Consider the following 25,546-nt stretch of genomic DNA (forward strand, 5'->3'; position numbering starts at 1 on the left):
CCGGCCTACTTACTACCGATCCCGACGAACCTGCACGACAAATCTTGAGCATCGTATCCTCGCTACTTCAAACAACTCGGACAGAAGAAAAGAGACGAGTAACCGACCGTCTCAGGCACCGCTAACAAAAAGAGGGCCCGGCCGATTCCAACGGCCACCTTCTTCTTCTCATCACACTCTCTCTCCCTCTCTCTCTGTCTCTCTCCCAAACTCCGCCCTTGCTCGGCTTCGCCTTCTGCCCAGAATCATTGACCGGCTCGGCCTGGCCGTACCGTCACCGTACGAGCCCCGTTTTCGAGATCGCCATTGCCGTTGCAGCAACCTCTCGTCTGGTTGATCTAGCCGATTCTGTAGCAGATCCTGGGCTGGACGGCGCCCGAGCGTTTCCCTCGACTGCCGCACCCACGCCAGCCCGACGTCTTCAAGGGTCTGCCGAAAATAACGACATTCTCGGAGCCCCGTACCACTTCTCAACACCCCCAGGCCCATCAAGCCTCCTCCTTGCCCCTGGCCCGGACCCACCCTCTGCTACCCTTGCTCTCGGGCCCCGATCATATAACTCTTATTGCGCCGGGAAACCTCTCCTACACCTAGCTCTGCCTACCTACAGCCTGCCTACACACACGCCTACCCTACCTTAGACTCTGAGATCAAGCCCTCTCCACGATCCTTTGCATACCCAACTACATAACCCAGACCTCCCCCCTTCCCACCTCCCCTTTCAACATCTCAACCCTCTACTACATCCGTTCACCACTTGACGTCGCCGCCTGTCTCTCTCTCTCTCTCTATCTCTCGCCTCTCCCTCCTTCTCTCTCTCCATCCCATCCATCACCGTCGGCCCTGTCTCAGACATTGGACCCTCCTTGCTATCACAGACGCATACACCACATCCTACCGCGAGGGAAAAAGAAGTGTCAAGGTTTCTTATGTTGTTTTGACTCGCAGCCCCCTCCGCGCGTCACTTGCTATAAACAACACTCCAAGACGACCCTGCCCCTGGACATCTCCACGAAACACTCTTCGATAGTGGTCCACTCCGGCTTCAACATCTCTCTCTCGCCCTCTCTCCCGTCCTAGCTTGTACAACTTCAAAGCATTCACAATGGAACTCCTCGAGCTTGTCGAGTACGAGCCTACGACTCGTCCCTTTCAGTGCGACTGGGATGCCTGCAACAAGGTAAGGCGTTTTGCTTCACGGAGCACCTTGTTGGCCGCCGGTTCTAACCGCAAGCCGAGCAGAGCTTCAACCGCAAGTCAGATCTCCAGAGACATTACAGGATACACACCAACGAGCGGCCCTACACCTGCACGACACCGGGCTGCGGCAAGAGCTTCATCCAGCGCAGCGCCCTGACTGTCCACATCCGAACACACACGGGCGAGAAGCCTCATCAGTGCCAGCACATTGGGTGCGGAAAGCGCTTCTCCGACGTACGCCTCCCTCTCAGACACCTCTTCTCTCCCTGGGCACACGTCAAGTCTAACACTTGGACAGTCTTCTAGTCTCGCTCGCCACCGCCGCATTCACACCGGCAAGCGCCCCTACAAGTGCGCCCACGATGGCTGCTTGAAGAGGTTCGTACGACCCTTTGCCTCCCGAGCCACCGCCCCTGATGCTAACGCGCTCTCGCTCAGCTTCTGCCGCAAGACCACCATGGTCAAGCACCAGCGGAGATCGCACCAACGTGGCCTCCTCTCCAACGACATGCTGGACGACTGCTCCTCCGACTCGGACAGCGGCGAGTCGCCCCCTACCCCCACCCAGTCGACCATGTCCTGGCCCGCCCCCGGCCACCTGGCACCGCACCCGGCCATGTCCCACGGCCACGCCATGCACCGCGCCTCTTCCTTCCCCGACTTCCAGATGAGCAGCTACCAGCAGATGGCCCAGCGAGAGGCCCAAGAGTACCACCCCGGCCAGGGACAGCAGCACGGCATGCAGCAGATGATGCAGCGGTCTCCCGGCATGCAGCAGCACTTCTATGTCATTGAGCAAACCAACCCGGGCATCGCCACCATGAACACGGCCGCCGTGCAGCAGCCCTACCACGTCCCTCGCCAGCACGTCGCCCGGGCCTCGATGGAGATGCCCTACTCGGCCAGCAGCATCGCCTCGCTCAGCAGCAGCCCGGGGAGCTTCTCTCCCTCGTCGGGACACAGCCCTACCATCCCAGAGGGCATGTACACGCACCAGGCACCCCAGCCCGGCGCCTACGCCCTGCCCGAGACGTCGCCCGTCGAGGCTTCACATCCCATGGTGCCCTACACCCAGGCCATGGGCCAGCCCCAGCAGCCATCGCACCCCGAGCCCGAGGCCTGGTACCAGTACCAGGCGCCCGTCGAGGTTGCCACCATCGGCCAGCTGCCTCCCTTTGGATCCGGCGTCTACGATCTCTACGGCGGGCCCAAGATCGAGTTTGACGACCCGACGATGCAGCTGCCCAGCAGCAGGATCGAAACCATGTAGAGTCGCCTGGTCAATCAAACGGGCTGAACTCTCGAACAACCTCGCTGTACAATATGATACTTCTTTACAACCATCTCGGGTCGTCAACTCGTTCATCGGCTTTCATAACTCTTTTTTACTCTTAATCATCGTGGTTTTTGCTTTGAGGGCGGATATACCACTTGGGTTTTTACAGCACCAAGATGTGTTTTTTGACACACTCTGGGTTCTCACTCACGGTCGAAGGCCTCGAATAACAACCGGGCTATTCGTCGTGCGCGGTTCCCTACAGCATCGTTTGGCGTTGCTTTTTGGTGTGCGGCTGTTACCGAAACACGAAACCACTTGCACGCAAGACGGGCCACCACTTGGTGGTTCGCCGACACGGTCCCGTCTCGCATGCACTGCAGACCGACCTCCCTTTTGTCACGACGACATAATTTCCTTCTACTGGTCTATATTTCTTAATCGCGATGGAAAGTCTGGCCGGCTTTGGGCTCTGGTCGGCACATGTTGAGAGTTGAGCACGCGGCGCAGAGGCGCGCAACGAGTCAAATGTCGGGCCGCTGGGCCCTGCAATGAACGATTGATATGGGTCGGCAGCATCGGTGGAGTTGGGGAGATGACTGGATGATTATCAACCCCCGCAGACCCTCGGGGTCCAAGGGGGCAACCAAAGGCGGTCATGGGAAAAGGGGTGGCGGCGCTTTTGACATGCTGGCTTATGACCTTTCTTTTCTGCAATGACGCGTATGAGTTGAAAGAGCAATATGGGAAAGGGTCTTTGGTGGGCTGATTGCTCGCGTCAGAAGTCTTATGGCTGTATATTATCCTTGTACAAATAACGTGGCTTGTGCATACACGTATTATATCATGCCTCCAATGCCGCTCGAGTTGCTTTCATCTTATGTGACTGAGCGCGGGATACCGATCTCTTCTTACCGACTGCTACTACAACCAGCAGGAGATTGCTTTGTTGCAATGAACTTGTTCGGGCAACGACAGCGTCCCGCCTCGAGTGTTCGCACCAGACGCCTTGGTGGTTCAGGACAGAGGTCCATGTTCACGCAGCTTCCGCCGTGGCCTGGAACCAGACAGGGCGACGCGGCATAGTCGTAACGAACAAAATACGACGAGGAACACGCCGAAATCAATAACAGAGTTGTGTTATTTGGTGAAGCCTCCAGCGGCTGCTGGCAGTTAGCCGTCGTCATGGGGCTACGATGGCCGACTTGGACCTCGCTCGGCCCTCACGCCTCCCATGTGCAGCATAGTCTTGTGGCCAAGAATGGGGGGTTTCTCGATCCGTGAGGCGGTACGAGACGAAGACGGTGTGTGCGGCTGACCAAAAGCCTTTTCCGACGCGGCCATTTCCGATTCTGGTCATTGCTGCTCCTGCCGGCCCCGTTTGGGGAACCGGTGCTCGCCATACTGCCGTCGAGTTGAGTGTTTGCTCCTTTCACACTTACCCATCTTGGCCCAGGGTCGGGAGCTTGGCGTCTCTCCTGCAAAGATGAACACTGCGAACATGATTGGTTTGGCGTCAGCTTTGGCGCGAGTGCCAGTCTTCCTCGACGGTCAGGCCCGAGTGTCGTCTTTGAGCACAAGTCAAAGCGTGCAATGTGACGGATGTCATGACGAGACGGAAGCAAATCCGCCTCTATCAGCTCCTGGCAAGGTTTAAGACCTGCGCAGCGTGCCAGACCTGGCTTGCTCCGTCCATGCAAAACGACGGTGAGCTGCATTTGCTGTTAGGCCTCGTTGGTGCCGCGAGGGCAAGCTCCTCCAATGAAGCAGAAGTCTGGCCAAGTCACAACAAGATTGCACAGTAACGTCATCAGCGCTATGAGTTCATTCTCAGGCTCGAGGTGATTCGAGAAGTGCCTAGGCCCCTCATGGGAGGGTCAGTTTCCGGAGCATAACTCCCCAGGATAACGAAGCTGACGGTTCTTTGGATCTCGCAGAAGTCTCCTTCAAGAAGAACTTGGTTCTTGGTAGCAAGACTCGACAGTACAGGGCTCAGGTGAAGCAATGCATTCTCGATGGCCAAAAGCCCGTGTCTCCGGTTCACCACACATGAACCTGGCCCGAGGTCCGCTCCGCATCGTCGGTTCCGTCTGCTATTGCCCCACGGTTGTGAATTCTGCCTCTCCTGCGTCCGTCACCGAGGTTATGTATCCTGGATCAATTGCTATCTTCCTCTTCCTCCTTGGGCAGTGCCTGGAGCTTCCCTTGAAGCTTTCGCAACTTTGGTAAGCGAGCTGTAACTTGAAGACGACGAGCCTCGCACACGTCAAACTCCCCTCGGCGTCCAGCATAGAGATATGGGCGCTGCATGATGAGTGAGGAAATGTCTTCCTGGAGCTGTCGTTGGCTTCTTCAATCAGCATGTCTGCTGCTGCTTGGAGCACGTTCACGATTGGACGAGCGATATCCATAAGATGAGTCAACTGAGACTGATATTCAACTGCTAACAGTGACGTCCATGGGACGGCGATTGGCTGGCGAGAGCATCAATCCAGGTCGTTGTGGGCGAGTCTGGAGCCCGACCGAGATGTCCAGAGCGCAGACAGCTGTCCCTGACCATGGCGACCCGGCCATCGTCTCCCAAGTGACGAGAACCGAGCAATAGGGGCATGGCGCAGCAAGCCGAGTCCGTGTGAATAGAGTTTGTGGTTGATGAGGCTGAAATAAACGGCACTTGAACACTAGTGCTGCGTCGCTGATTCTAGGCGCTTCTGTTACGGAGCCGGAACATCCCTCCCCGGGCTGACTAAAAGAATGCCTGTCGGAAAAAAGGCACGATGGCGTCGTTGGTTAGTCTAACGTTAAGTGGCGACCTCCACCGTTTCCACCACCCGCCGCGCCCCATCACTGCCCTGAAGCGCGTCGGCACAATGAGTGCGGCCACGTAGGCGCTGAGAAACATCATTTCCAAATATCACCTCCACCTCGGGTCCTGCACCCGTCTCTTGCCCTGGTCGGTCTGCCCGAGGCGCCGGAACCGCCGAGCACGTCGTTCAACCCCGGAGCAGGCGCTCGCGTCCCTTCGTTTCCTCCCCTCGAGACGGATGCTATTCCTTCTCCAGCATCTTTGGCGCCCCGTCTTGGATCGCATAGCGGGCTGTTGAGACCATCGTGACTCTCCTCAAGGCCGCCCCATCGGTGAGTCTTCCCTACCCTCAAATCTGGGCCAATCGCACTTATTTAAACTTCATCAGGGAGAACACTTTAAACGTCCGGCTGTCGATCGCAAATTGCCTCGCCGCTCCCCTGCGACGCGCCACGCCCTCCGCGCAACGGGCCCATCAACCCAAGCGTTACCTTGCTGAGCGAACGTGGGCGAAGCGACAGACGTCTCCATTACGAGGCCCCCTTGACCGGCCCACGCGCAATATTCAGCCGCCGTCGAACCCCTCTCACGCGATGGCGCCGATAAACCCCCCTGATGTCATCGGGAGTCTGGGCCGTGTTGGCTTACAAGCCGCGAACTCCATGTTGCGACAATCATACTCGCAGTCCCGAAGCCCACTTTGGTCCTCGATCCGTCTTTTGGCTAGAACTGGTCCTGGCTTCGCCTCTGGTTCTCGCAGCACATCTTCTGCGTCACGGCTAGCAATCGTCTCAGGCATCGCCGGTCTGCAGCGCAGAGGTTTTGGAACGTCGAGTGGTATTTCGCGGAACCATCTAGCAACAGTGGAAGAGTCCGCCAACAGGAATCCCGGCAACGCTAACATGCAGAATGCTTTTTACCAACTTTTACTGCGAGCGAATATGCCGGGGATTCTGGTTGAACGATTTCAGTCGGGACGCTTCGCCAGCAATGCTGCTACCGAAGAGGCTTACAAGAAGGCACTGGCGGCACTCAACGCTGGGACAAACCCAACGGCACCCTCGTCCGGATCATTCCCCTTTGCCCGAGGCCAGTGGTCTGGCTACGATCAAGGCTTCGGCAATGCCCCCCCGACTGGAAACAGTTACGCTTCCAACTCTCAGGGCGGCAAAGGCGAACCCTTGCACGTCGTGGTCCAAGAGTCCACTCGCTTGCTCGTCTTTCGCTGGTTCAAGTTCTTTGTCTCATTTGTTCTCATCACATATCTCTCTTTCGCTGCCGTGACCTTACTGGTTGACACCTTGAGCACTATGAGAAAGGCGCCGGGCTCCAAGGCCGACTCTGAGGTCAAGGCCGAGAAGCAAACTACTCGGTTCAGCGACGTTCACGGATGCGATGAAGCCAAAGAAGAGCTTCGCGAGGTGGTCGAGTTCTTGCGCAACCCCGGAAAATTCTCCGATCTCGGTGCCAAGCTTCCCAAGGGCGTGCTTCTTGTTGGTCCTCCTGGAACTGGCAAGACGTTGCTCGCGAGGGCAGTCGCTGGCGAGGCCGGCGTGCCCTTCTTCTACATGTCTGGCAGTGAATTTGACGAGATATTTGTTGGAGTGGGAGCCAAACGAGTTCGGGAGCTCTTCCTCGCTGCAAAGTCCAAGTCCCCGGCCATTATCTTCATTGATGAGCTCGATGCTATTGGAGGCAAACGCAACCCTAGGGACCAAGCTTACTCTAAGCAGACGCTGAACCAACTTCTCACCGAGCTGGATGGATTTGACCAGGACACCAAGATCATCATTATGGGTGCAACCAACTTGCCCAAACTTCTTGACAAGGCCTTGACCAGGCCGGGACGCTTCGATCGTCACATCAATGTCGAGTTGCCCGATGTCCGTGGCCGACTTGCTATCCTGAAGCACCACGCCGCCAAAATCAAGTGCGCTCCGGACGTCGACCTGTTCGCCGTCGCGGCCCGCTGTCCTGGGCGATCTGGCGCTGATCTCGAGAACATGCTCAACATCGCGGCTCTGCGAGCGTCCCGGGCCCGGGCCAACATGGTCTCCAAACAAGATCTCGAGTGGGCCTTTGACAGAGTGACAATGGGCTCCGAGAGGAAGTCGATGGTTATCAATGAAAAAGAGAAGGAGATGACGGCGTATCACGAAGCTGGCCACGCTCTTGTCCAGCTGTTTGACAAGGACACCACCGGCCGGCTGTACAAGGTTACCATCCTCCCCAAGGGCCCTTCTCTGGGCCACACCGCCTACCTGCCGCAGGTGGACAAGTACTCCCATACAGCTGCCGAGTATCTGTCCGACATTCGAGTGTTGCTCGGCGGGAAGATGGCCGAGGAAATGCGTTATGGCGACGACAAAATCACTTCGGGCGTATCCTCGGTAAGTTGACCATATACGGGAGAAGAGGTCGACATTTGACCTTGCGTGCTAAATGCGCTACGTCTATAGGATTTGCAGCGTGCCACAGACCTGAGCTTCATGATGGTTACGCTCTTCGGCATGTCCAGCGCGTTGGGTCCGGTCGAATATGGACGGCGCTACGAGAATCTCAGCTCTGAGACGAGGGCCATGATTGAGGCCGAAGTCCAGAAGTCAATGAAGAAGTCGTACGAAGACGTGAGAAAACTACTAACCGAGAAGCGCAAGGAACTGGATCTGCTGGCGGAGGCGCTCGTCCAGTACGAAACCCTAGACAGGGAGGAGGTTGAGATGGTCATTCGAGGAGAGAAGCTGCCGGGGCGGTCCATTGTGCCCAAGGGGCCCCTGGTGCTGCCGATTCCTGAGGAGACGCCGCAGCCTCCGGGGTTGGGCGGCGTGGCTCACCCAGACCCGCCCGAGGCGCCAGCGCCACCGGCTTCGGCCGATTCGTCTGGCGCCGGCAGCTGAGGCTGACATGCGCGGAACGGGATACGCTGCGCTGAGACTGGCGGTTAGCCTGGCGGGGAAACTCGCTGCCGCTTGGGCGCGTTGACGCGTGCTTGCGTGTGCAGGTATATGGCGTCCTCACCTAGCGGACTCTCATCACCACCAGCCTCCCCGGGCATATTTATGTCTCGGGGCCGTCTCCGACAACGGGACGTCTTGGGGCACTCACATGGTGCGAGTGGACGTCGGCCACACTCAGGCTTCGTCGCAACTCAAAAAAAAACTTAATTGCATAGGCTCGTGGCCTTTTTCACAGCGATGTTGGCTCGGATTCAACATGGATGGGGCAGCGACTGCGGGCCTCCCCTTTCTTTGAGGCCCCCTTCCCCCCCTTCATGTGTACTGTACACACTATATTGAGTATTTCTCCCGGGTTTTCCGTGAGCCCTTCTCGCATTGTAGTCTTTCGTTGATATCATGTTTATTAGCAGGCGCTCCTCCGTGCCTGTGGCTTGCTGCACCTGGCGTGATTTGCGTGCGTCTCTGTCATCCTTCACGTCCATCATGTGAGGCCAGCAGCAAGCAAGTCACGGCTTCCAACCGTAGACTCTCCCACCCCCTATTCCGTCTCCTCTGGCTCAAGTGTTGCCCCGGACGATTTAGCTTACGACGGCAGCATGTATACGAGTTGGGAACGCCTGCAAGATGGAATAAGGGGAACGAGGACCTTGCATGCGCAAACGGTAGGTTAGATAAGGAGCGTTTGCCTTTCTCCCTCTTGCTTGCCAGACAAGCACAAGCCACAGGCTTTCCCTTTCTCCGGCCTGCGAGTCGTCCCTCACAAGCCTTCCCTCGATCCAGCGCTTCCAAGTCAACTGTCATCACCATCCAGGCCTCTTGCGGTCCTCGTCGTCGTAGTCGACAACATATCAAATCAACCCCCATATATCAACGCCCGACATTATGTTCCTCGGCAGACACCCCGGGTATTCCACAGGCCCCGTCCCCAGCCCGAGCTCTTACAATATCCGCAATCCAAATACATTCAGCTGACCATCAAGCTTCGCTTCGCCCACGCAATAGGTCATTGGATCGTATCAACATAAACATCCTCTTTTCCCTGAAGATGCACTGCAGCCAAGCGCACAAGCCGGCTTAGCTAACCGCGAAATCTCTTATACGAACCGCCGAGTCGTTCCAGCTCTTCCTCCCCGAGCACAAGGCTGTTCGTGTATTCCGCTGGTACATGTGAGGATTCAGTCGCGCCACGGTCAGTGCCGGTACCAGCCGGGTCGTGTGGTACTTTGGGAACATGCTTGGTCGTCGGTCCGGAAGCGTCGCTGGACTTTCTTGGAGAGCCGACTACTTGAAACGCATTGACAGGCGCGGCCTCGACAGTTGAGCCAGCTTGGCCCTGCCGCAGTGTCGGAGACGCGGGAGGGCCGCACTGCACGTGGCGCGGAGTCGGAGGGAGTGACCGGTCTGGGGGCGGACCAGGCTGAGCGAGGCCGACGGCCTGGAATGGTAAGTGGTACTGGCGGGGAGTTTTGGGTAGGGCAGCCATGCTGCGGTCGGCTGACGTTGTTTTGGTAGGAGCGGCGGCACTGGTCGCTGTTGGCCCATTGGCGGCAATCATCGGGCTGTTTCGTATTGTCTGGCCGGACTTAAGTGGAGGCTCAGACCCGGGCGTAGCTCCAGTTCCCGGAGAGCGGCCCCCGTCGTCCTTGACCGAGAGCGCCTTCTGACATAAAGAGACCATCTCGGTGGCAGAAGCAACCGAGGAGCGCAGAGACGAAAGGGGATGCCCCTGCCGTTCACAGTCCTTTGCGTCATATCTAGGCCACCGGCCCATCTTTGTGAGCAGAAGCTTGCGCTCCTGAAGGCGGGGCGGTGGGATCAGCAGCATATCGTCCAGGCTCGCGGGCTGGGTCGTTGGTGAGACCAGAGGCGTTGGAGAATCAGTCACTGCCGGGCCGCCCCGACCCTTGGCGAAATTGCCGAGGCCTGCCCTCGAGCGCGAGCAGCGTCTGAAGCGAAGATGCCAGTAGATGGCGGCGAAAATGACAGCCACTCCTGCAGTCACGGCCAAGGCGATGCCAACGGCGGCGGCAACGGGTGGTCCGCCTGGGCTTTTCGCTTCAGGGCTAGCCTCTGCGCGGACCGAGCCAGCGGCAAGTGAGGTAGGCCTACCTAGGGGACGCGCCCCAACAGTCGAAGTCCCTCGCGTGGGAAACGAAGCTTCGACACTAGTGAATTGCGATCGAGCCATGCCATGATCGTTACCCTCCATAATGCCAGAGGGACTTGGTAAGAAAGATTTGGCGGCTGTGAAGAGTGAACCTGTAGAGATACAGGGGCAGCTGTAAGTCGCATCCGGCGGCCCCGGGTCGACTATGCCGTGATATCCGATGCTACGCAAACCCTTAGAACAACCGAAGGAAACGGACTTCTAGCCGAAAAGGAAGTTTTACTTTTGACAAGCGTTCGTCAGCCAGTTGACGTTTGCTAGGAAAGGAAGGACGGTCAGCATCCGGTGAATGCAGCGCAGCGCAAGGCACTCACGATCTCTACCTCTGCCTCCTCGGTTCTCAACTCCGCAGATCTGCGAATCGCAGCAATAGAGAGTGCGCAAAGCTCGGCTGCTCCCGAAGCGGCGAGGGTCTGCGAGTGTCTCACACACCTCACTCAGCGATGCGTTGTTGGGCGCGATGGCCTGGAGTAATTGCAGCCGGCAGGTTGCCACGCACGCCGGGGCATCCAGAACGTCGGCAGCCAAATATCCCCAGCGTTGAGAGGTGCACTTTTCTCGAGTCATGGGAATATTTGGACAGTTAGTGAAGGTTGCAGCAAGGCTTGGGGAGAAGTCGAGATGAAAAGAAGGGGTAGAATCCAGGTCGATGGGCATCGGCGACGCGGCAGGGAGGGGGTGAAGGTGGGACAGCAGCGGAAGACGCCACGCCGGTCGAAGCCATGTACTGCAACATGGTGGGTGACGAGATGTGCCTGGAGGCAGAGCAGCAGGGCGGGCGGAAAAGCAAGCCGGCAGACGACTTGTCTGCTGTACGGTGAGGTGTCGGACTCGGACTCCGGTTACACGGCCGCTGCAGGGCGCAGCTGTCGGCGGTGCCGGGAAACGAGTGGACGGCGATGATGTAGGGCAGCAGGGGCCCCCAAAGGCATTGCTTGGCGCTCGATGCCGGACTCCAGCGGGACGGGGCGGTCGAGGAAAGGCAGATGGCTGGCCCGGTTCGGGTACCTCGCAGCTCCACGTCAGCCGCAGAGGATGGCTGGCGCTTGGTCTGCTCGCTCGGCGGTCCGTCTGGGCGGCCGCCCATCTTTGCCGGGCGGTTGTTAGCCTGTATGACGGAGAGGGCGTTTTGCTCTTCTCCCATGGTTGCTGTCGATGGAAGAGGGAGGGACCCTGGACTGGCGCATTGGCGGGGGGTGTGCGACGCAGGGATCTGCGAGATGGCGGTGCTGAGGGTCAAGATGGACAAGGGAAAGGAAAAAAGAAAGGTCACGATGGCGGAGAGGACGGCGGAGAGGATGGTCGAGTGTGGTACAAAGTACATCAAGAGGTTAAAGTGGTCGCAGGGCAGGAACCAGCCTCTCGTTCCGGCCTGTTCGTCAATGTCCAGCTCTGCAGGCTCTTCAGCTCTCCTGTGGCGCGGGCGAATTGGGCTCCGGACGGGCTGCAGGAGCCATGTGTAACTGGCGTCGTCGGGACACGAGGTCGGGAATGCCCAGTTGCCTCTCGGCCGATCGCCGCTGGTGCAGCATCTTGATCGATAGGCAGGTACCGGGGCCCACGCAATCGGCCAAACTGCAGTTCATGTACCCGGCTAGCTCCACCCGTGAGGTGTCTTAGCGCCCCCCCCCCCAGTGGTTCGCACCTCGAACCTCGGCTCCTCGTCTGAGAACGGCATCTGCTCTTCGATTTCGGCCTCGAACACGGCTAGGTAGCTTCAACTTCATATACCCACTCATCTTCCATGACCGTGTATTCGCCTCCTCCAAGCGTCTAGCCTGACCAAAGTTCGTAGCGTTCATGCAAAGACTCTTTGACGAAAGCTTCAGCTCCCTCTGTAGGAAAGCAGGATGTCGCAGAGCAGTGGCGGGACCTCAACTCTCTTCAGTGGCCTCACATACAAGCATACAAGCCGACATATAGGGCCCCATTGGATCGGCGCTGCATATAAATACGGCCTCATTCCCCCAATTCTGCATGCATCATTGCTGATTCACTGGTGAGGCCGCCATTGACTTCTGCAAGTGCTCTCAAACGCCGTTGAACACCAACGCCAGACCGCTCGCTCCCCGCCCCCCACCAAGCCCACCGCCACCAACCGCCGCCGCATTGATCCCCAAATCACCATCGCAAACGCCCGCCATGCCAGACCAACACGCCCAGCGTCCTCAATCCGACCTCCCACCCATCCGCAAGGTCGCCCCGGGCTCCAGCGCTACCCGGGCCCTGGGCAAGGTCGTCATTATCACCGGTACACGCGCACATACGCCTGCTCGTCTTGCTATGCCATGCTGATGAAGGATCACGGCTCGAGCCAGGCGCCAACTCGCCCCTGGGCATCGGCCGGGCGTCGGCTCACCAGTTTGCCGAGAGCGGCGCCCGCGCCCTCTACCTCTGTGACTATGACGACACCCACCTCGACTCCCATCGCCGCGAGCTCACCGCCGCGTTTCCCTCGGTCGACGTCCACCCTCGCTGCTTCGACGCCGCCGACGACGCCCAGGTCAAGGCCGTCGTCGCCGATGCCCTGCACCGCTATGGCCGGCTTGACGTCTTCTTTGCCAATGCCGGCGTGACGGGCAACAATGTCGTCTTTAGCCAGTGCACCGACGACGAGTTCATGTCCGTCCTGAGGACCAACACGCTCAGGTGCGCCACTCCTCCCTACGCTACGTGGCTTTTGGTCGTGTCGGGGCGGAAGCCGCCTCGAAGCTAACGCCCGTCATACTCCGCAGCGTCTTCCTGGCTGCCAAGCACGCAGCCCCAGCCATGACCAAGACGTCGACAGACAAGGCCACGCCTGGCGGCAGCATCGTCGCAACCGCTTCCGTGGCCGGCCTCCGGTCCAACGCCGGCCCCCCGCACTACTCTGCCTCCAAGGCCGCCGTCATCTCGCTCGCCCAGACCATGGCCTTCCAGCTGGCCCGCACCGGCGTCCGCGTCAACGCCGTGTGCCCGGGCCTCATCGAGACGGCCATGACGGCCCCCATCTACGACGCCGCCCGCGCCCGCGGCACCGAGGGCAATATCGGCCAGCTCAACCCGACCAAGCGCGGCGGCCAAGCTGACGAGGTGGCCCGCGTCGTCCTCTTCCTCGGCAGCGACGAGAGCAGCTACGTCAACGGCCAGGCCTGGGCTGTTGACGGCGGGCTGAGCGCCGGTCATCCATACGTGCCGTCCAAGCTATCGTAGGGGTGTCCGCCCCATGTCGTGCTTGATACCCTGCCTCAAGAGGGCTAAACACAGTTCCCTGTCACATTCTCGCCGCTTTGCTGTCTCAGCCTTGTGAGGGCGTCGTGTGCGTGTGTGCCCTGTTTGGAAACATGCCGCGCGGCCCCAACGGCCCCTCCCTCTGTCTTTCTCTATCCCTCTGGCTCGGCAAATGGCGAAAGCTCTCCGCAACTCGGTCGAGCTAGAAAGCTAGGCGCTTCAAAGCCCGATGCCGAATTATGCCGTGGTGGGTCTGCGGGCATACGTACCATCTCGCCGAATAACGGTCTACTCCGCGTGCATATCGATGGTAGCATGGGTTGCTTGGTTGCAGATGGCTTGACTGCCCATGCTTGCCGGCCGGGGCAATCCGACTGCCAGATCGGGCGTTGTGCCGTTGGAGGGGGAGGGAAGAGCTGTCATTACTCGTGTGCCTTATCCATGTGATGAAATCAAATCAGTCTCTCACGGCTTGCATGGTGGCAGACATGGTCTCATGGCATCACCAACCGGCTCACGGAGACGGCTATACTGGCACAACATCTCATGACCTTTGGCTCGCTCGGCATGTGGGCGGGCAGGCTGCTGCATCGCCTCGGAACAGAAACATGCCCTGTCCGCCGCCAGTGGGGTTCGCCAAGGTGTGTCCGCGTTTGTGTGTTTCTTCATTTACTGTTTCTGACTAGTTTTCCTCTTCTTCGTGATTGCTAATCGACAACATCGCCTTGCCTCGGGCCCATGGGTATTATTTGGCTTCCAAGCTGGTCATGGCCCTCGTCCCGCCCTCAGAAGAACGTCAAGTGGTTGCGAACAAGGTCGGCCAATCGCACATCTGCCGTTTGAAGAGCAGCCCTGCTTTCCGCGTCTTCCAAGTCTTGACAGCAGGCAACATAACAAAGGGCCCCTTGGCCATGTCCCGAACCAGCATCCCACGGGCAAACCTGGAACCTGCACCAAGGATTTGTCCGTGCTGCCCTCGTCCATTTACGTAGGTGTACGGGGTAAAGCCCCCCCTTTCCATCGCCCAGCTTGATCGCTGTGATCGGGAGCTTGTTCATACCTCCATGCTCGATATGCCCTCCACCGGCACTACTCCAGCGTTGCAGCCGCGGCCCTAGAGCGCCCTTCGAACCTCCTTATCCCCTACATCCTCACGTGCATACTCTTACATACATACGCACGCACGCACGCACGCACAGGCATATAGTATCGCAGACACATGGAAACCGGGTGGGCGGGCCGACTAGAGGCCCTCCCCCTTCATCTCCCGAGCCCCGTGCCGTAGTAAGGCCATACGCACGCTGCCCTCAATGTGGAGAGCACAAAGCACCTCGCTGCACTGTCCCTTTGTCGAGGCGCCTCTCCATGCCATTGAACCCTTGGCCTGTTGCGAGACTACCAGTCCCCCGCCCAAGTAGAATGAGAGAAGCCCCAATCGACGTGCCAAGGACTGCGATTCCTCGCCGCCGCTCCCGAGCCGTTACACAGCCCATGGCACCGACCAAGGCCATCGCCATCGGCCTCGACATGACGGAGAAGACGCCTAAACGGGAAAGGGGGGCAGGCGTCGGCGACGAGGAACGGGGGCCCAGAGACGCAAGAGCCAGAAAAGTGGCCAGCACGCAAGTGAACCAACGGAACGGGCCAAGGACAATTCCATTCTCACCACCTTGTCTTCGGAAAGGGGGTCCTTGCTGCCGCGCTCATCTCGTCACCCTCTCCGTTCCTTAGCCGCTACTCAAGTGGCCGGGTATAAAGCATGCGTCTTCATCCCACGAGTTTGCTTCGACTGGCCGGCTCACATATCCTCCTCACTCTTCTCGTCACTGCCGCCTGCCGCCTGGTATCGAGTTGCATTCCCGAGTTCCTTTGTTTGAAACAAAGTTTCAAGTCTCCCTTCAGCATATCAGTATGACCAAGCTGTCGACGCTCGCCGCCGTGTTGGCTCTCTTCGCCGGCGTCCTTGGCCACCCCAGCACCCCAGAGGGTATCCGCGCGGCCCTCGAGACACGGAGTCGCGTCACCGCTCATTCCAGGCGTGCGCTGGAAAAGTGTGCCAATGATCCAGAAGCCTTGGCTCTTAGAGACCGCGCCGTCGCTCGCCGGGCTGCCAAGGCACACGCTCTCCGCACAAAGCGAGGCCTCGACAGCTGTGCGGACCCCTTGCACCTTGTTCTCCGACATAGTCGTCGCGTTCCCCGCCGTGTCCGTCTTGCTGACTCGTTGCCACAGCCCTCGTACGCCGTGCTGATAGGGAGTCGCTTGAGAAGTGGTCAGACATATCCCACAACCAGTCGTCCAAGGGGTACAAGCTCGACACGGCTCTGAAGACCATCTTCACCTCCAATGCCACCTGCACCCTCGTCCCAGAAACCATCATCGGCCCATACTATGTCGAGGGTGAGCGCATCCGCACCAACCTCACCGATGGCCAGGCCGGCGCTGCAACCCACCTAGACTTCCAGTTCATCGATATCAACACCTGCAAGCCCATCCCCGAGCTCATCATCGACATCTGGCATGCCAACGCGACGGGCGTGTATTCGGGCGTTTCCGCAAAGGGCCAAGGCGGCCTGGACAGCACCCATGGCCGAGGCGTCCAGAAGACCGATAAAGAGGGAGTTGTCCAGTTTGACACGGTGTTTCCGGGCCATTATGTAGGTCGCACCAACCACTTCCACGTCATGTCTACCACCGGCGCCAAAGTCTTGCCCAACGGCACGTTCCAAGGTGGCACCGCTCAGCACATCGGTCAGACATACTTTGACGAAGCTCTTATCAAGGCTGTCGAAGCCGGCGAGCCATACAACCAAAACAAGCAGCCGGCTACATCCAACGCCGAGGATGGGAACTCGGCCGATGAGGCCACGCCCGAGTACGACCCCTTTATGAATTATGTATACCTTGGTGAGCAGCCGTCGGACGGTCTGCTCTTGTGGACTACCATTGCCATCGACCCTGCCGCCGACTATAACAGGCATCGGACTGCAGCCGCTCACTGGCACCCTGAAGGTGGCGTCGACCAGTCACACCGCAGGGGTTCGCCCAAATAAGGCAGCGCAGGCTTGGGATTTCGGAAACAACAACGTCGCAGAGAGCGAGGCAAGCTCATATTGTATAGAAGTAGTGCCATCGGATGGGGCTGGTACTTGATGGCGTCAAATAGCAACTCAGGAGCCAACCTTGACAGGTTGGTTAATCCTTGAAAGCATTTTTTCCTTCCACATCTTGTAGTCCGATCTCCGGGCTTCGCTTAATAAGTCGTATTTATCCTGTAGCATCATGTCTGCTCGACGAGCCGGAATCTGGACACCGGAATCGTGGTCCTCTTGGTCCATTATTTCGAAGTCGACTCCCCGGGCTGAGGCGACATCGGCGATGCCCTTGTACCAGTCACCTGTGAGCCAGTCTCTGTCATTGACGTGGGCCACTGCCGCATCGAACTCTCTCGACTTGAGAGTCTTCCACCCAAGCCAAAAGTCGCCTTCGCCGACATGGTTGGCCTTGACGTCGGCTCTTGCCCGGCCCAGTTGTGCAAGAATTTCCTTGCGCAGCGGGACATAGCCCTGGCGGTCTATGGTCGGATCGGCAGAGTCGATGGCTCGGACACGCATGACGACGAAGAAAAAGATAACGGCAACCAAGTCTGCAGCATGATTGGATACCCAAATCTCCTCATTGCTCTGAGCAAGGACGAACTCGATGCCCGCCAACACTGAAGGAGCAAATTCGTCGTTCCCAGTCTCGGCACACAGAAATCTTGCGACAGGCTGGACCCAAGGGTACAGACCGGGGGTCGAGGGAGGGAGCGCGTCTCTCCTCCATGCCGACGACCTCGTTGGAGTTTGCGGACCGGGCTTTCGGAACTGTGACAGGGCGCTCTCTCTGCTTGGAGTGCCTCTGGACGGCAGCGGTCGCGACTTGGTGGCCGGCGAGAGTTCTGAGTTGGCATTCCGTGTTCGTGAAGCCCGCGGCGTGGCCGAGGGGTTTGGGAGGATATTGTCGAGGTGTGTATAGAGACGCTTGTAGATGCGGGGAGGGATTGGTGGTCGCGGCTCAATGGGTGGGAGGTCAAGAGCAATCTTCAGCCTGCAAGGGCTTGTCAGCCTCGTCCTCGCAGATGTATTCACGGTCATGTGTAGCGCACCGCTCACAGGCCAAGTTGGCACAGGCATAGTGTCGGGCAACCTCCTCGTCGGCCTTCAGGGTGCTCGCCCTGTTCCGAGACTGCGCCAGCAAAGACCCGGCCAGCTCCACCAGTGACGGCGGGAGCTCCGGGCCATGTGCGGGAATCAAGGAGAGCAGAGCCTGCTCGATTGGTCTGCTCATCTTGACGCTTCGAGATGGCGGCGCGCCTCTACCTCCCTCGGCCGGGTGGTTGGAGTCTCGAGGTCAGGACGCTTGAGGCGGTCTGTTGCCCTCTCGAGCCTCGTCGAAAGCTGAGCCGCCGTCGGTCTTGTGAAGCACAGTGGATGCACCGATCCTAGCAACAAGGCTAAAGGAATGTGAGCTGTGCAGCATGCAACATCAAGCTGCGATGCCAGTCTGGGGGGAACAAATCAAGCTGCGGAGGACCTTTCCAGGTGCGTCCCACCGGCCAAAGGACGCGTCCAGCTATGGACGATAGCGCCGGAACCCCTTTCTGTCGGAGACGCCTGACGACGCTAACATGGCCAAAGTACCTTGCCCGTACCTCGTTGGCTCACACACGCGAAACACCCGGGTGCACCAGGCCGAACTGTACTCTCTATGTACCCACACACCGCTGTCGTTTGCGGGCTGGACCTGGGCCAAGGAGGTGCCGACTGTGCTATAAGACTTGGCTCGTCCCGTCCAGCCCGGCAATTGGAGGCGCAATCCCATCAATTGGCCTCGCATCCTCCCCCATCGCGCCCCCAACCATGCGCGCGACCCTCGTCCCTCCGCCTCCCGCCCGAGCCCTGGGTCTGGTCGTCGCCCTCGTCCTCGCCAGCGTCGTCGCCGCACATGGCGGCGATCACGGCCAGAAGCCCATGGTGGACAAGGACGCCAACTGGATGACCAAACACATGGCCGGCATGTCTCACCACCACCCTGCTCCCTTCCCGACGCTGACCCCTTGCTTTGCTTCTTGAGCAGAGGAGCACCACATGGGCTCCTGGGACACCGACTCCTTCTTCGCCCTGCACGACTACAATGGCGACTCGGTCTGGCAAATCGACGAGATCCAGCGCACCTACGGCCTCATGGACCCGTCCAACAAGGCTCTGACGGTCGAGCGCAAGGCGCAGATCACGCACGAACTCATGACCTTGCTCGATCACGACGGCGACGGCACCGTCTCCCACCCCGAGTGGTCCGCCTTCATTGCACAGGGCCACACCCTGCCGGACATGGGCACAGGGCCCGGCCACCACGGCGACGACGAGTACGAGTACGAAATTCACCACTGGGAAAAGTACCACGACGAGAACACAAAGCTCGAGGACCTGACGCATCCCGAGGACATTGAGCACTTCAAGATGCACGAGGAACTCGAGAAGGCCCAAGAGCAGCAGGAGGCAATGGACAAGCGGCCCATTATTGAGGAGAACATTCCAGCCAAGTTCCGCCGGCGGAACTAGGTGTTGGCCGGGCTTGTGTACTAATACAACTTGTTCATGTGCCCTCTGAATGTCTCGTTATGTGCACGTCAAAGACGCAGTGCCAGACGCCCGGCGCAAACGTCTTGACCTGTTCGACGTGATTGACAGCGGGCGTCCTGTCTCCCCCTTCTGACGCGCTCCAGTCTTGGACAAGGCGCTGGATGGTCCCGCGTCTGGACTCGATGTCGTTGACGCCGACATTCTCGTGCAGGTGAAGCCAGCACTCGGAGCTCAGGCGTGTCGTTTCCCACGCCGGCTTCCAGGTTGGCGTGCTGGTCGGCAAGAAACCGCAGTTGACGTGCTCGACATGCTCCACGAGACCCAATGTCTGCGCCTCCTTGATCCTCCTCGGCGCTTCCTCGTTGCCTTGCAGGAACACCACAATCTGTTCACCGCCCGCCATGACTTGCCGCACCGGGAGGGCCAGATCCTGCCCTTGAACCACCTTGATTGTCCAGCCATTGGCGCGGGCCCCTCGACGCAGGCCCTCGATGCTCCAGGGGTTGATCTCCCAGCACAAGACCCGCATGCCGAGGGACGCGTAGCAAAAGACAAAGTAGCCGATGCCGGCATATAGGTCGACGGCCCAGACATCTCCCCCGGCAGAGCCAGCCGGTGGTGGCCTTTTCCGTGCACTAGGGAAGCTCAGCAACCGTGCCTTTTCCTTGACGTTGCCGCGGCTAAACATGGTCCATCGCGGCGCCCAGGTCTGCAGGATGCCGTTCTGCTTCGTCGACACCCACAGCGCTCCGGCAAAGTCCTCTTCCAAAGGCGGCTCAGCATCCGTCCGCGCCGGGCCAAAGTCGCCAAACAGCATCCGAAGTCCGCTTGGGCTCCGCCGGACGTTTTCGGCCTCGTCTACTTCATTGTGCAGTGGAATGCCCTCGTTGACGGCGAGGTTCGTCAATGTGCTCTTGGCCTTCTTGGAAAGCTCTCTCAAGATCAGTGACCAGAGCGCAGCCAGCGTGTCTGCGTCTCGGCGGTCCATCTCGGCGGCCCAACGCTGGCTCGCGAAGCTCCCGGCAGGAAGCAAAGCCAGTGGCTCGTAGATTGTGAAGCGCTTGGGCGCGCTGTTGAGGAGGTCCTCTCGCCATGAGTGCGCCTGTCCAGGGTCGGGCGCTTCGAGCGAGGCGAGCCAATCTCGGACGGCGCCTTGGATCGGATTGCTCTGGCGATGCGGTGGAGGAGGCATTTGGCCAGAGACTCTAGACAGTACCTCGGGCTTCAAGGCATGGCCCAGCCAGCGTGTTGTAGATGAGCATGAGAAGGAGCGATTGCATCCCGCGAAGGCGACTGACCGTGCCCTGAGTCGGAGGATAGGCCGTGTGCGGGGGAGGTGGGAGCACGTTGGAGAGGCTGGTTTGTTCTGGTTTGTTGTGAGCTGAAATAAGCCTCTTCGGATCCAACCGACGAGAGACCGCCTCAAGGTGGATACTGATGGCGGAGCAATACCAGCTACTCGTCGATTGAGATCCGGCTCACTGGGACATGAGACGAGTCTTGGAACCACTGCGCCGCATTACAAAACAGGCGAGCTTCCTTCAACTCAGCGCTCTAAATTCATAGTTCCCTGGGTCTCCATCACCATCCATCCTCGAGGCTAGATTGCTACCCGACCAGCCACTATGCCATTGACCATTCATACCACAAGCCATGGGATATCTCAACCGTGCGCTACTTTACATCTAGAGCCCAAACCCTTGAATCCGTTGTCGTTACAAAAAGTAATCACCAGGTCCTCTCCTGCTCGCCGGAACGTGTCTCTGGTCATCCGGGACCGCCGAGAAAATGCTAAATCGGGGGTTCAGGTCCTTGTCAACCGACATGATGGAAGCGACGTTACCGCAACGATAGCAGTAGTTGGGCGCCGACCACACCGTCACAACCGAGTGCTCCGCGAAATGATACTGGTCCTTGTCAGTGATTGTGGCTCGCGACTTAATGAGTTGCGCACTATCACCTTGTATCCCTCATTCACCAACTGATGAGCTCGTGCAATCAGCTTCAGGCCGTTGACGTGATTGAACTCGGTCGCCACCTTGTCGCCAAACAACCATCCGGCGCCGCGGGGGCTGATAGCCCACGTCTCGACGTCTTCGGGGTCGGACCAGACCAGGTCGCAGAAGGCTCCTTCGTGTGGGATTTCCTGGGCGCGGGCCACCACTCGGATCTGATCGATTGTCCGTATCTCCGGGCTCAGGCCGCCGTGAACACAGAGGACCTCGCCGTCGACGATGGCGGCAAGGACGAGAAAGTCAAAGACTTGGCAGCAGGCCTTCCACACCGAGGCGTTTCCGTATTTTTGTTGGCACTCTTCGTAGAACCCGTAGACTTGAGTGATCTGGCGCGATTCGTGATTTCCCCGGACGAGGACAATTCGATCGGGGTATCTGCAAGGTGCATCAGTACCGAGCCAGGCAGCGCGACAAGGCATGCGCAACGACTCACTTGGCTTTGAGACACATGAGCAAGGTAAAGGTCTCCAGGCTAAAGTATCCCCTGTCAACAAAGTCCCCGAGGAAGATGAACCTGGTCTCGGCACTTTGGGAAGACGTGACATTAGAGCCGGAGGGGGCCGCGGTCGTCGGGGAGGCGACTTCTTGGCCATCAGCACTGTTCGATCTCGCACCGTCGGCGGAAGACGACCGAAGCTTCTTTCGGAGTTTGGGGTTCGTAATCTCACTCGGTGGCTCGATGTCCTCGGATGTGATGACAGTGGTCGCCGTCTTTGGAGGCTGGACGTTGTTTTCGCCCGGCATGCCGCCCGAGACGCGGAAGAGCTCCAGTAGGTCGTAGAACTGGCCGTGGATGTCGCCGCAGACGGTGACGGGGGTGCAGACGGGTTGGATGTTGGACTCTGTCGACGCAGCGGTTAGCTAGGACGGCGTCTGAGAGAGTAGCATGGGAATCGAGCGCACCCTCCATTAGAATCTCCTTGACCTTTTCGCACAGCTCCTTCATGGTCCGCTCGGGGAGATAGTGGCACTGTTTTGCCTCGTCCAACCACTCATCCAGGCTGGCATTTGGGCGCAGGTTGGCAGGGCCCGGCCGAGGGATGGTTGACGCCATGTTGCGCGGCAATGATCAGAAGCACAGAGCGAAGAGATGCGACGTAGACCACCGCAGCCCAGCTGTACAAGGTGGAGACGACGAGACGAGGAAGCGGGTTGATTAGTGAGTGCTTGGGTCCCGAGGGGGGGCAAATCGTCAAACGTCGGATCTTCTTCGGGGCGTCGGTCGCAGCCAAAGCATCGCCAAAGAGGCAAACGTGACGAGGACTTTGTCGATTCCTTTCTCTGTGCTGTTGCACAACTGTGGTGCACCTCGACTCGAGAGACAGCAGCCTGCTGGTCCCCTTTGCGATGACGACCAGCTTCGGGTGGGATTGGATGCTGCTGCAACCTCGGGCGGGTCTGCCTGCCCGCCTGCCCGCCTGCCTGCCTGCCACGTGACGAGCGCGCAGCCGGACGAGAAAGCGGCGGCTCCTGGTGGGGCATTCCATCGGAGCTATTCCAAGTCACGGCTGTCAGACTTGAAACCTCACCAGGCGCGCCTCTCGACCGACGACACACCAATGCCCACGCCCCGGTCTCTGCTGCGACTTGTGCCACCGCCCACACTGTTCTTCGGCGTGCGCAATGTCCGCTCCGGCGCCCCAGGTCCTGCCACGCAGGCCTAACGGAGCGCCTCACGCCACGGCCGGCCCACAGAGCGACTCCCTCCCCAAGGTCAGCAGGCGGCTCGGCGGCTCGCGACGGTCAACTTCTAACGACGAGCGCCAGGTCAAATCCTCCCGTGATGGTCATCCGCAGAGGCCCGCCAGGGGCAGAGGCGCTGGAGACAAGAGCGGCGATGCGGCCAAGGTAAGGCCGCCTAGGACGCGGTTCAGCCGCTGCCCTGTGTCTTCTAACGTCCCCTCTTAGGAACCGTCGAGGCGATCAAAGCCCAAGGCTCACAGCGAAGGCGAGAAACTCGTCATACGACGTCTCCCGCCCGGCATGACCCAGGCCGAGTTCGTCTCTATTCTGGGCCCCGACTGGGAACTAAACAAGGGCAAGGTCGACTGGTTCTCCTATTGTCCCGGCAAAATCTCTACCGAGTGAGTGCTCGCACTCCCGTTTACTTGCAGAACGTCTGTGCTAACGGTATGCGTCAAGCCCTGCAAAGCCGTCGCGCCCCAGCCGTGCCTACCTCCACGTCATGCGAAAGGACGACATTATGCCCCTCAGCCAGGCCGTGCGCGCCGCTACGTGGGAAGACGCCAAGTCGACATTCACGAGTCCCTCGCTTATTGGCCCGCCAAGCTTCGAGTTCTCGACCTACAAGAAAATCCCCGGTAACAGGCGACGAACCGACCCCCGACAGGGAACCATCGACCAAGACCAGGAGTTCATGGCCTTTCTCGAGGGGCTTGCCAACCCGGTTCCCTTAAGGGAGAGCATAGACGTCGAAGACGCGGACGAGGCCGCCAAGGAAGACACCAAGATCACTACTACACCACTCGTCGAGTTTCTCAAGGAGAAAAAGGCCAACAAGGCCAAGGAAGGCGGGTCCGGCAAGAACGCAAAGTCGGTGTCTGCCAAGGGCAAGGGGGGCTCGAAAGAGGAAGACTCTTCTAAGAAGAGGAGCAAGGAGCCCAAAGCCGACAAATCTGACAAGCCCGCCAGAGAACCAGTCAAAATCCTGATGAAGAAGGCCTCGACAGAGCAGCCAGCGGAGGCACCCCGCAACGCAGTGAGCCACGCCGCAGCCGCCAATGCCAGCGACGCTCCCAAGAGTCGCCGCGCTGGCATCGCCGCAGCCGCGAGGATCCTGCAGCGCGATCTCGGCCTCAGCCCGGGCAGTGCTCATCGACGCGCCAGGCACGACGCCGCCAAAGCCGAGGGCGACACCAAGCCACCAACCAAGGAGCCTACGGCTTCGGTAAGCGAGGCTCCAGCGCCATCGCCTGACGCCGCGGCCCTCCAGCCACCCAAGGGTCGGTCGAAGAGCCCCGTTGCTGCCAAGTCGCAGCCAGCAGGTCGCAGGGCTCGCAGTGGCAAGGCTACCGCTGAAAAGAGCAAGTCTGCCGACAATAACGCCGCCCCGCCCGCGGCCGTCAACCCCCCCGTGATCCTCAAGAAGAAAGGCGACGACGAGGCTCCCCAGACAAGCGCGGATGCGCGCCCGGCCACCGCCAAGTCAGCTGCCAACGGGAAGCCGACGCCGGCACCGTCTGCCAATGCGACCAGAGGCGGCGGCAGCGGCAACAAGTCGGCAGCCTCGCAGAAAAGGGGCCCGGCGGTAAGCGCAGGCGCCACCCGCGCATTCGTCAAGCACGCCAATTCGTCACAGGGAGCCACCGAGGCGGCGCTGCGACAGGCTCTCGATGTCTTTGGCGCCATCACCCTCGTCGAGGTGGACAAGCGCAAGGGCTTTGCGTACGTCGACTTTGCCGAGCACGACGGCCTCGTCAAGGCCATCAACGCCAGTCCCGTGCAGGTCGCCCAGACGGCGGTGCAGGTCCTCGAGCGCAAGGACAAGAAGCCCGCGGCTGCCAGCTCCGCGGCCGGCGCTAGTCCCGGCGCGGCGACGGCGGAGAAGACGGGGAGTCGCGGGCGGCGCGGCAGAGGCGGGGGTGGCGGCAACAGGGCCAACGGCACAGCCACCGGTCCGGCTCCCGCTGCTGCTTCTGCGAGCACCGGCGGCTCTGGATGAGACGGCCCTGTTTTCGACGGCAATGCAGTTTCTCGTTCAGTCTATCAGAGCGATCCAGGACCTGTCCCATCCACCGCGAAGGCGACGACGCCTCCATCCGCGCCCGTTCGCTGTTCCGCCCTCCACCCATCCAGCGATGGTCGTCCACCGGCACCCGCCACACCCCCGGCTGGCGTCGCGTTCGATACAAAAAAAAGTTGAGGCGAGAGGGATCCGATTCCTCATCGGCAGTTCAGTCAGCAAGCAAGTCGGCGAAGCCGCCCTTTGTCGTGAGGGGTAAGGAAAGGGGGGGGACGCTGTCTGTGCGCGCATCGTCAGGCACGCCGCAACCCCGTCCCGTCGGGCTGAGCTGGAAGCGAAGGGGGAGGGCGCGCTGTAGGCCTCTTTTCTCTCGACACCGGGGTGCTTTGGTATTGATTTTGTTCTCGCGGTGAGCCCTCGGGGGGCGGCCGCGGCGAGACCGTGGCCCAACCTGGGTGGCTCGAGTTCGATGGTCCCCGCTGCTGGGGAGAATGGGATTGGGTTCGGGCATTCCGCGCGCGGCCACCCTGGGGCGGGCGCCCGACGACTCGGTCGCGGATCCCGTCCGAGGGGGATACTGTCGTTTTT

The 25,546-nt window shown here is 59.7% G+C and overlaps 10 protein-coding genes across 10 annotated transcripts; 6 read left to right on the forward strand and 4 right to left on the reverse strand.

Annotated features, from left to right (window-relative positions):
• Window positions 1-1,105: 1,105 nt before the first annotated feature.
• Window positions 1,106-2,470, forward strand: HRG_02290 (zinc finger, c2H2 type domain-containing protein; the record flags this gene model as incomplete). The annotated part of the gene is made up of 4 exons (XM_044860761.1): window positions 1,106-1,180; window positions 1,243-1,434; window positions 1,499-1,578; window positions 1,639-2,470. 4 exons carry the CDS (start codon window positions 1,106-1,108, stop codon window positions 2,468-2,470), a joined length of 1,179 nt encoding a protein of 392 aa, XP_044724394.1.
• Window positions 2,471-6,184: 3,714 nt separating this feature from the next.
• Window positions 6,185-8,179, forward strand: HRG_02291 (peptidase family m41 domain-containing protein; the record flags this gene model as incomplete). The annotated part of the gene is made up of 2 exons (XM_044860762.1): window positions 6,185-7,672; window positions 7,742-8,179. The coding sequence occupies 2 exons, from the start codon at window positions 6,185-6,187 to the stop codon at window positions 8,177-8,179; spliced, it is 1,926 nt and encodes a 641-aa protein (XP_044724395.1).
• Window positions 8,180-9,317: 1,138 nt separating this feature from the next.
• On the reverse strand, window positions 9,318-11,938 carry HRG_02292 (uncharacterized protein; the record flags this gene model as incomplete). The annotated part of the gene is made up of 5 exons (XM_044860763.1): window positions 9,318-9,397; window positions 9,443-10,309; window positions 10,844-10,963; window positions 11,223-11,798; window positions 11,848-11,938. The coding sequence occupies 5 exons, from the start codon at window positions 11,936-11,938 to the stop codon at window positions 9,318-9,320; spliced, it is 1,734 nt and encodes a 577-aa protein (XP_044724396.1).
• Window positions 11,939-12,548: 610 nt separating this feature from the next.
• Window positions 12,549-13,598, forward strand: HRG_02293 (enoyl-(Acyl carrier protein) reductase domain-containing protein; the record flags this gene model as incomplete). The annotated part of the gene is made up of 3 exons (XM_044860764.1): window positions 12,549-12,657; window positions 12,725-13,055; window positions 13,142-13,598. The coding sequence occupies 3 exons, from the start codon at window positions 12,549-12,551 to the stop codon at window positions 13,596-13,598; spliced, it is 897 nt and encodes a 298-aa protein (XP_044724397.1).
• Window positions 13,599-15,527: 1,929 nt separating this feature from the next.
• HRG_02294 (dioxygenase domain-containing protein) lies at window positions 15,528-16,669 on the forward strand (the record flags this gene model as incomplete). The annotated part of the gene is made up of 2 exons (XM_044860765.1): window positions 15,528-15,768; window positions 15,849-16,669. The coding sequence occupies 2 exons, from the start codon at window positions 15,528-15,530 to the stop codon at window positions 16,667-16,669; spliced, it is 1,062 nt and encodes a 353-aa protein (XP_044724398.1).
• A 117-nt stretch (window positions 16,670-16,786) lies between these two features.
• HRG_02295 (origin recognition complex subunit 6 (ORC6) domain-containing protein) lies at window positions 16,787-17,945 on the reverse strand (the record flags this gene model as incomplete). Its single annotated transcript, XM_044860766.1, has 2 exons — window positions 16,787-17,705; window positions 17,764-17,945. 2 exons carry the CDS (start codon window positions 17,943-17,945, stop codon window positions 16,787-16,789), a joined length of 1,101 nt encoding a protein of 366 aa, XP_044724399.1.
• A 572-nt stretch (window positions 17,946-18,517) lies between these two features.
• Window positions 18,518-19,219, forward strand: HRG_02296 (EF-Hand 1, calcium-binding site; the record flags this gene model as incomplete). The annotated part of the gene is made up of 2 exons (XM_044860767.1): window positions 18,518-18,671; window positions 18,735-19,219. The coding sequence occupies 2 exons, from the start codon at window positions 18,518-18,520 to the stop codon at window positions 19,217-19,219; spliced, it is 639 nt and encodes a 212-aa protein (XP_044724400.1).
• Window positions 19,220-19,253: 34 nt separating this feature from the next.
• Window positions 19,254-20,432, reverse strand: HRG_02297 (tRNA wybutosine-synthesizing protein 2; the record flags this gene model as incomplete). The annotated part of the gene is made up of 2 exons (XM_044860768.1): window positions 19,254-19,625; window positions 19,686-20,432. The coding sequence occupies 2 exons, from the start codon at window positions 20,430-20,432 to the stop codon at window positions 19,254-19,256; spliced, it is 1,119 nt and encodes a 372-aa protein (XP_044724401.1).
• A 523-nt stretch (window positions 20,433-20,955) lies between these two features.
• HRG_02298 (calcineurin-like phosphoesterase domain-containing protein) lies at window positions 20,956-22,309 on the reverse strand (the record flags this gene model as incomplete). Its single annotated transcript, XM_044860769.1, has 4 exons — window positions 20,956-21,147; window positions 21,201-21,630; window positions 21,689-22,097; window positions 22,159-22,309. 4 exons carry the CDS (start codon window positions 22,307-22,309, stop codon window positions 20,956-20,958), a joined length of 1,182 nt encoding a protein of 393 aa, XP_044724402.1.
• Window positions 22,310-22,878: 569 nt separating this feature from the next.
• Window positions 22,879-24,937, forward strand: HRG_02299 (smg-4/UPF3 family domain-containing protein; the record flags this gene model as incomplete). The annotated part of the gene is made up of 5 exons (XM_044860770.1): window positions 22,879-23,103; window positions 23,164-23,339; window positions 23,398-24,163; window positions 24,209-24,523; window positions 24,575-24,937. The coding sequence occupies 5 exons, from the start codon at window positions 22,879-22,881 to the stop codon at window positions 24,935-24,937; spliced, it is 1,845 nt and encodes a 614-aa protein (XP_044724403.1).
• Window positions 24,938-25,546: the final 609 nt, after the last annotated feature.

Source organism: Hirsutella rhossiliensis, assembly GCF_020360975.1.
Source record: "Hirsutella rhossiliensis strain HR02 chromosome Unknown scaffold00002, whole genome shotgun sequence".
Lineage (NCBI taxonomy): Eukaryota > Fungi > Ascomycota > Sordariomycetes > Hypocreales > Ophiocordycipitaceae > Hirsutella > Hirsutella rhossiliensis.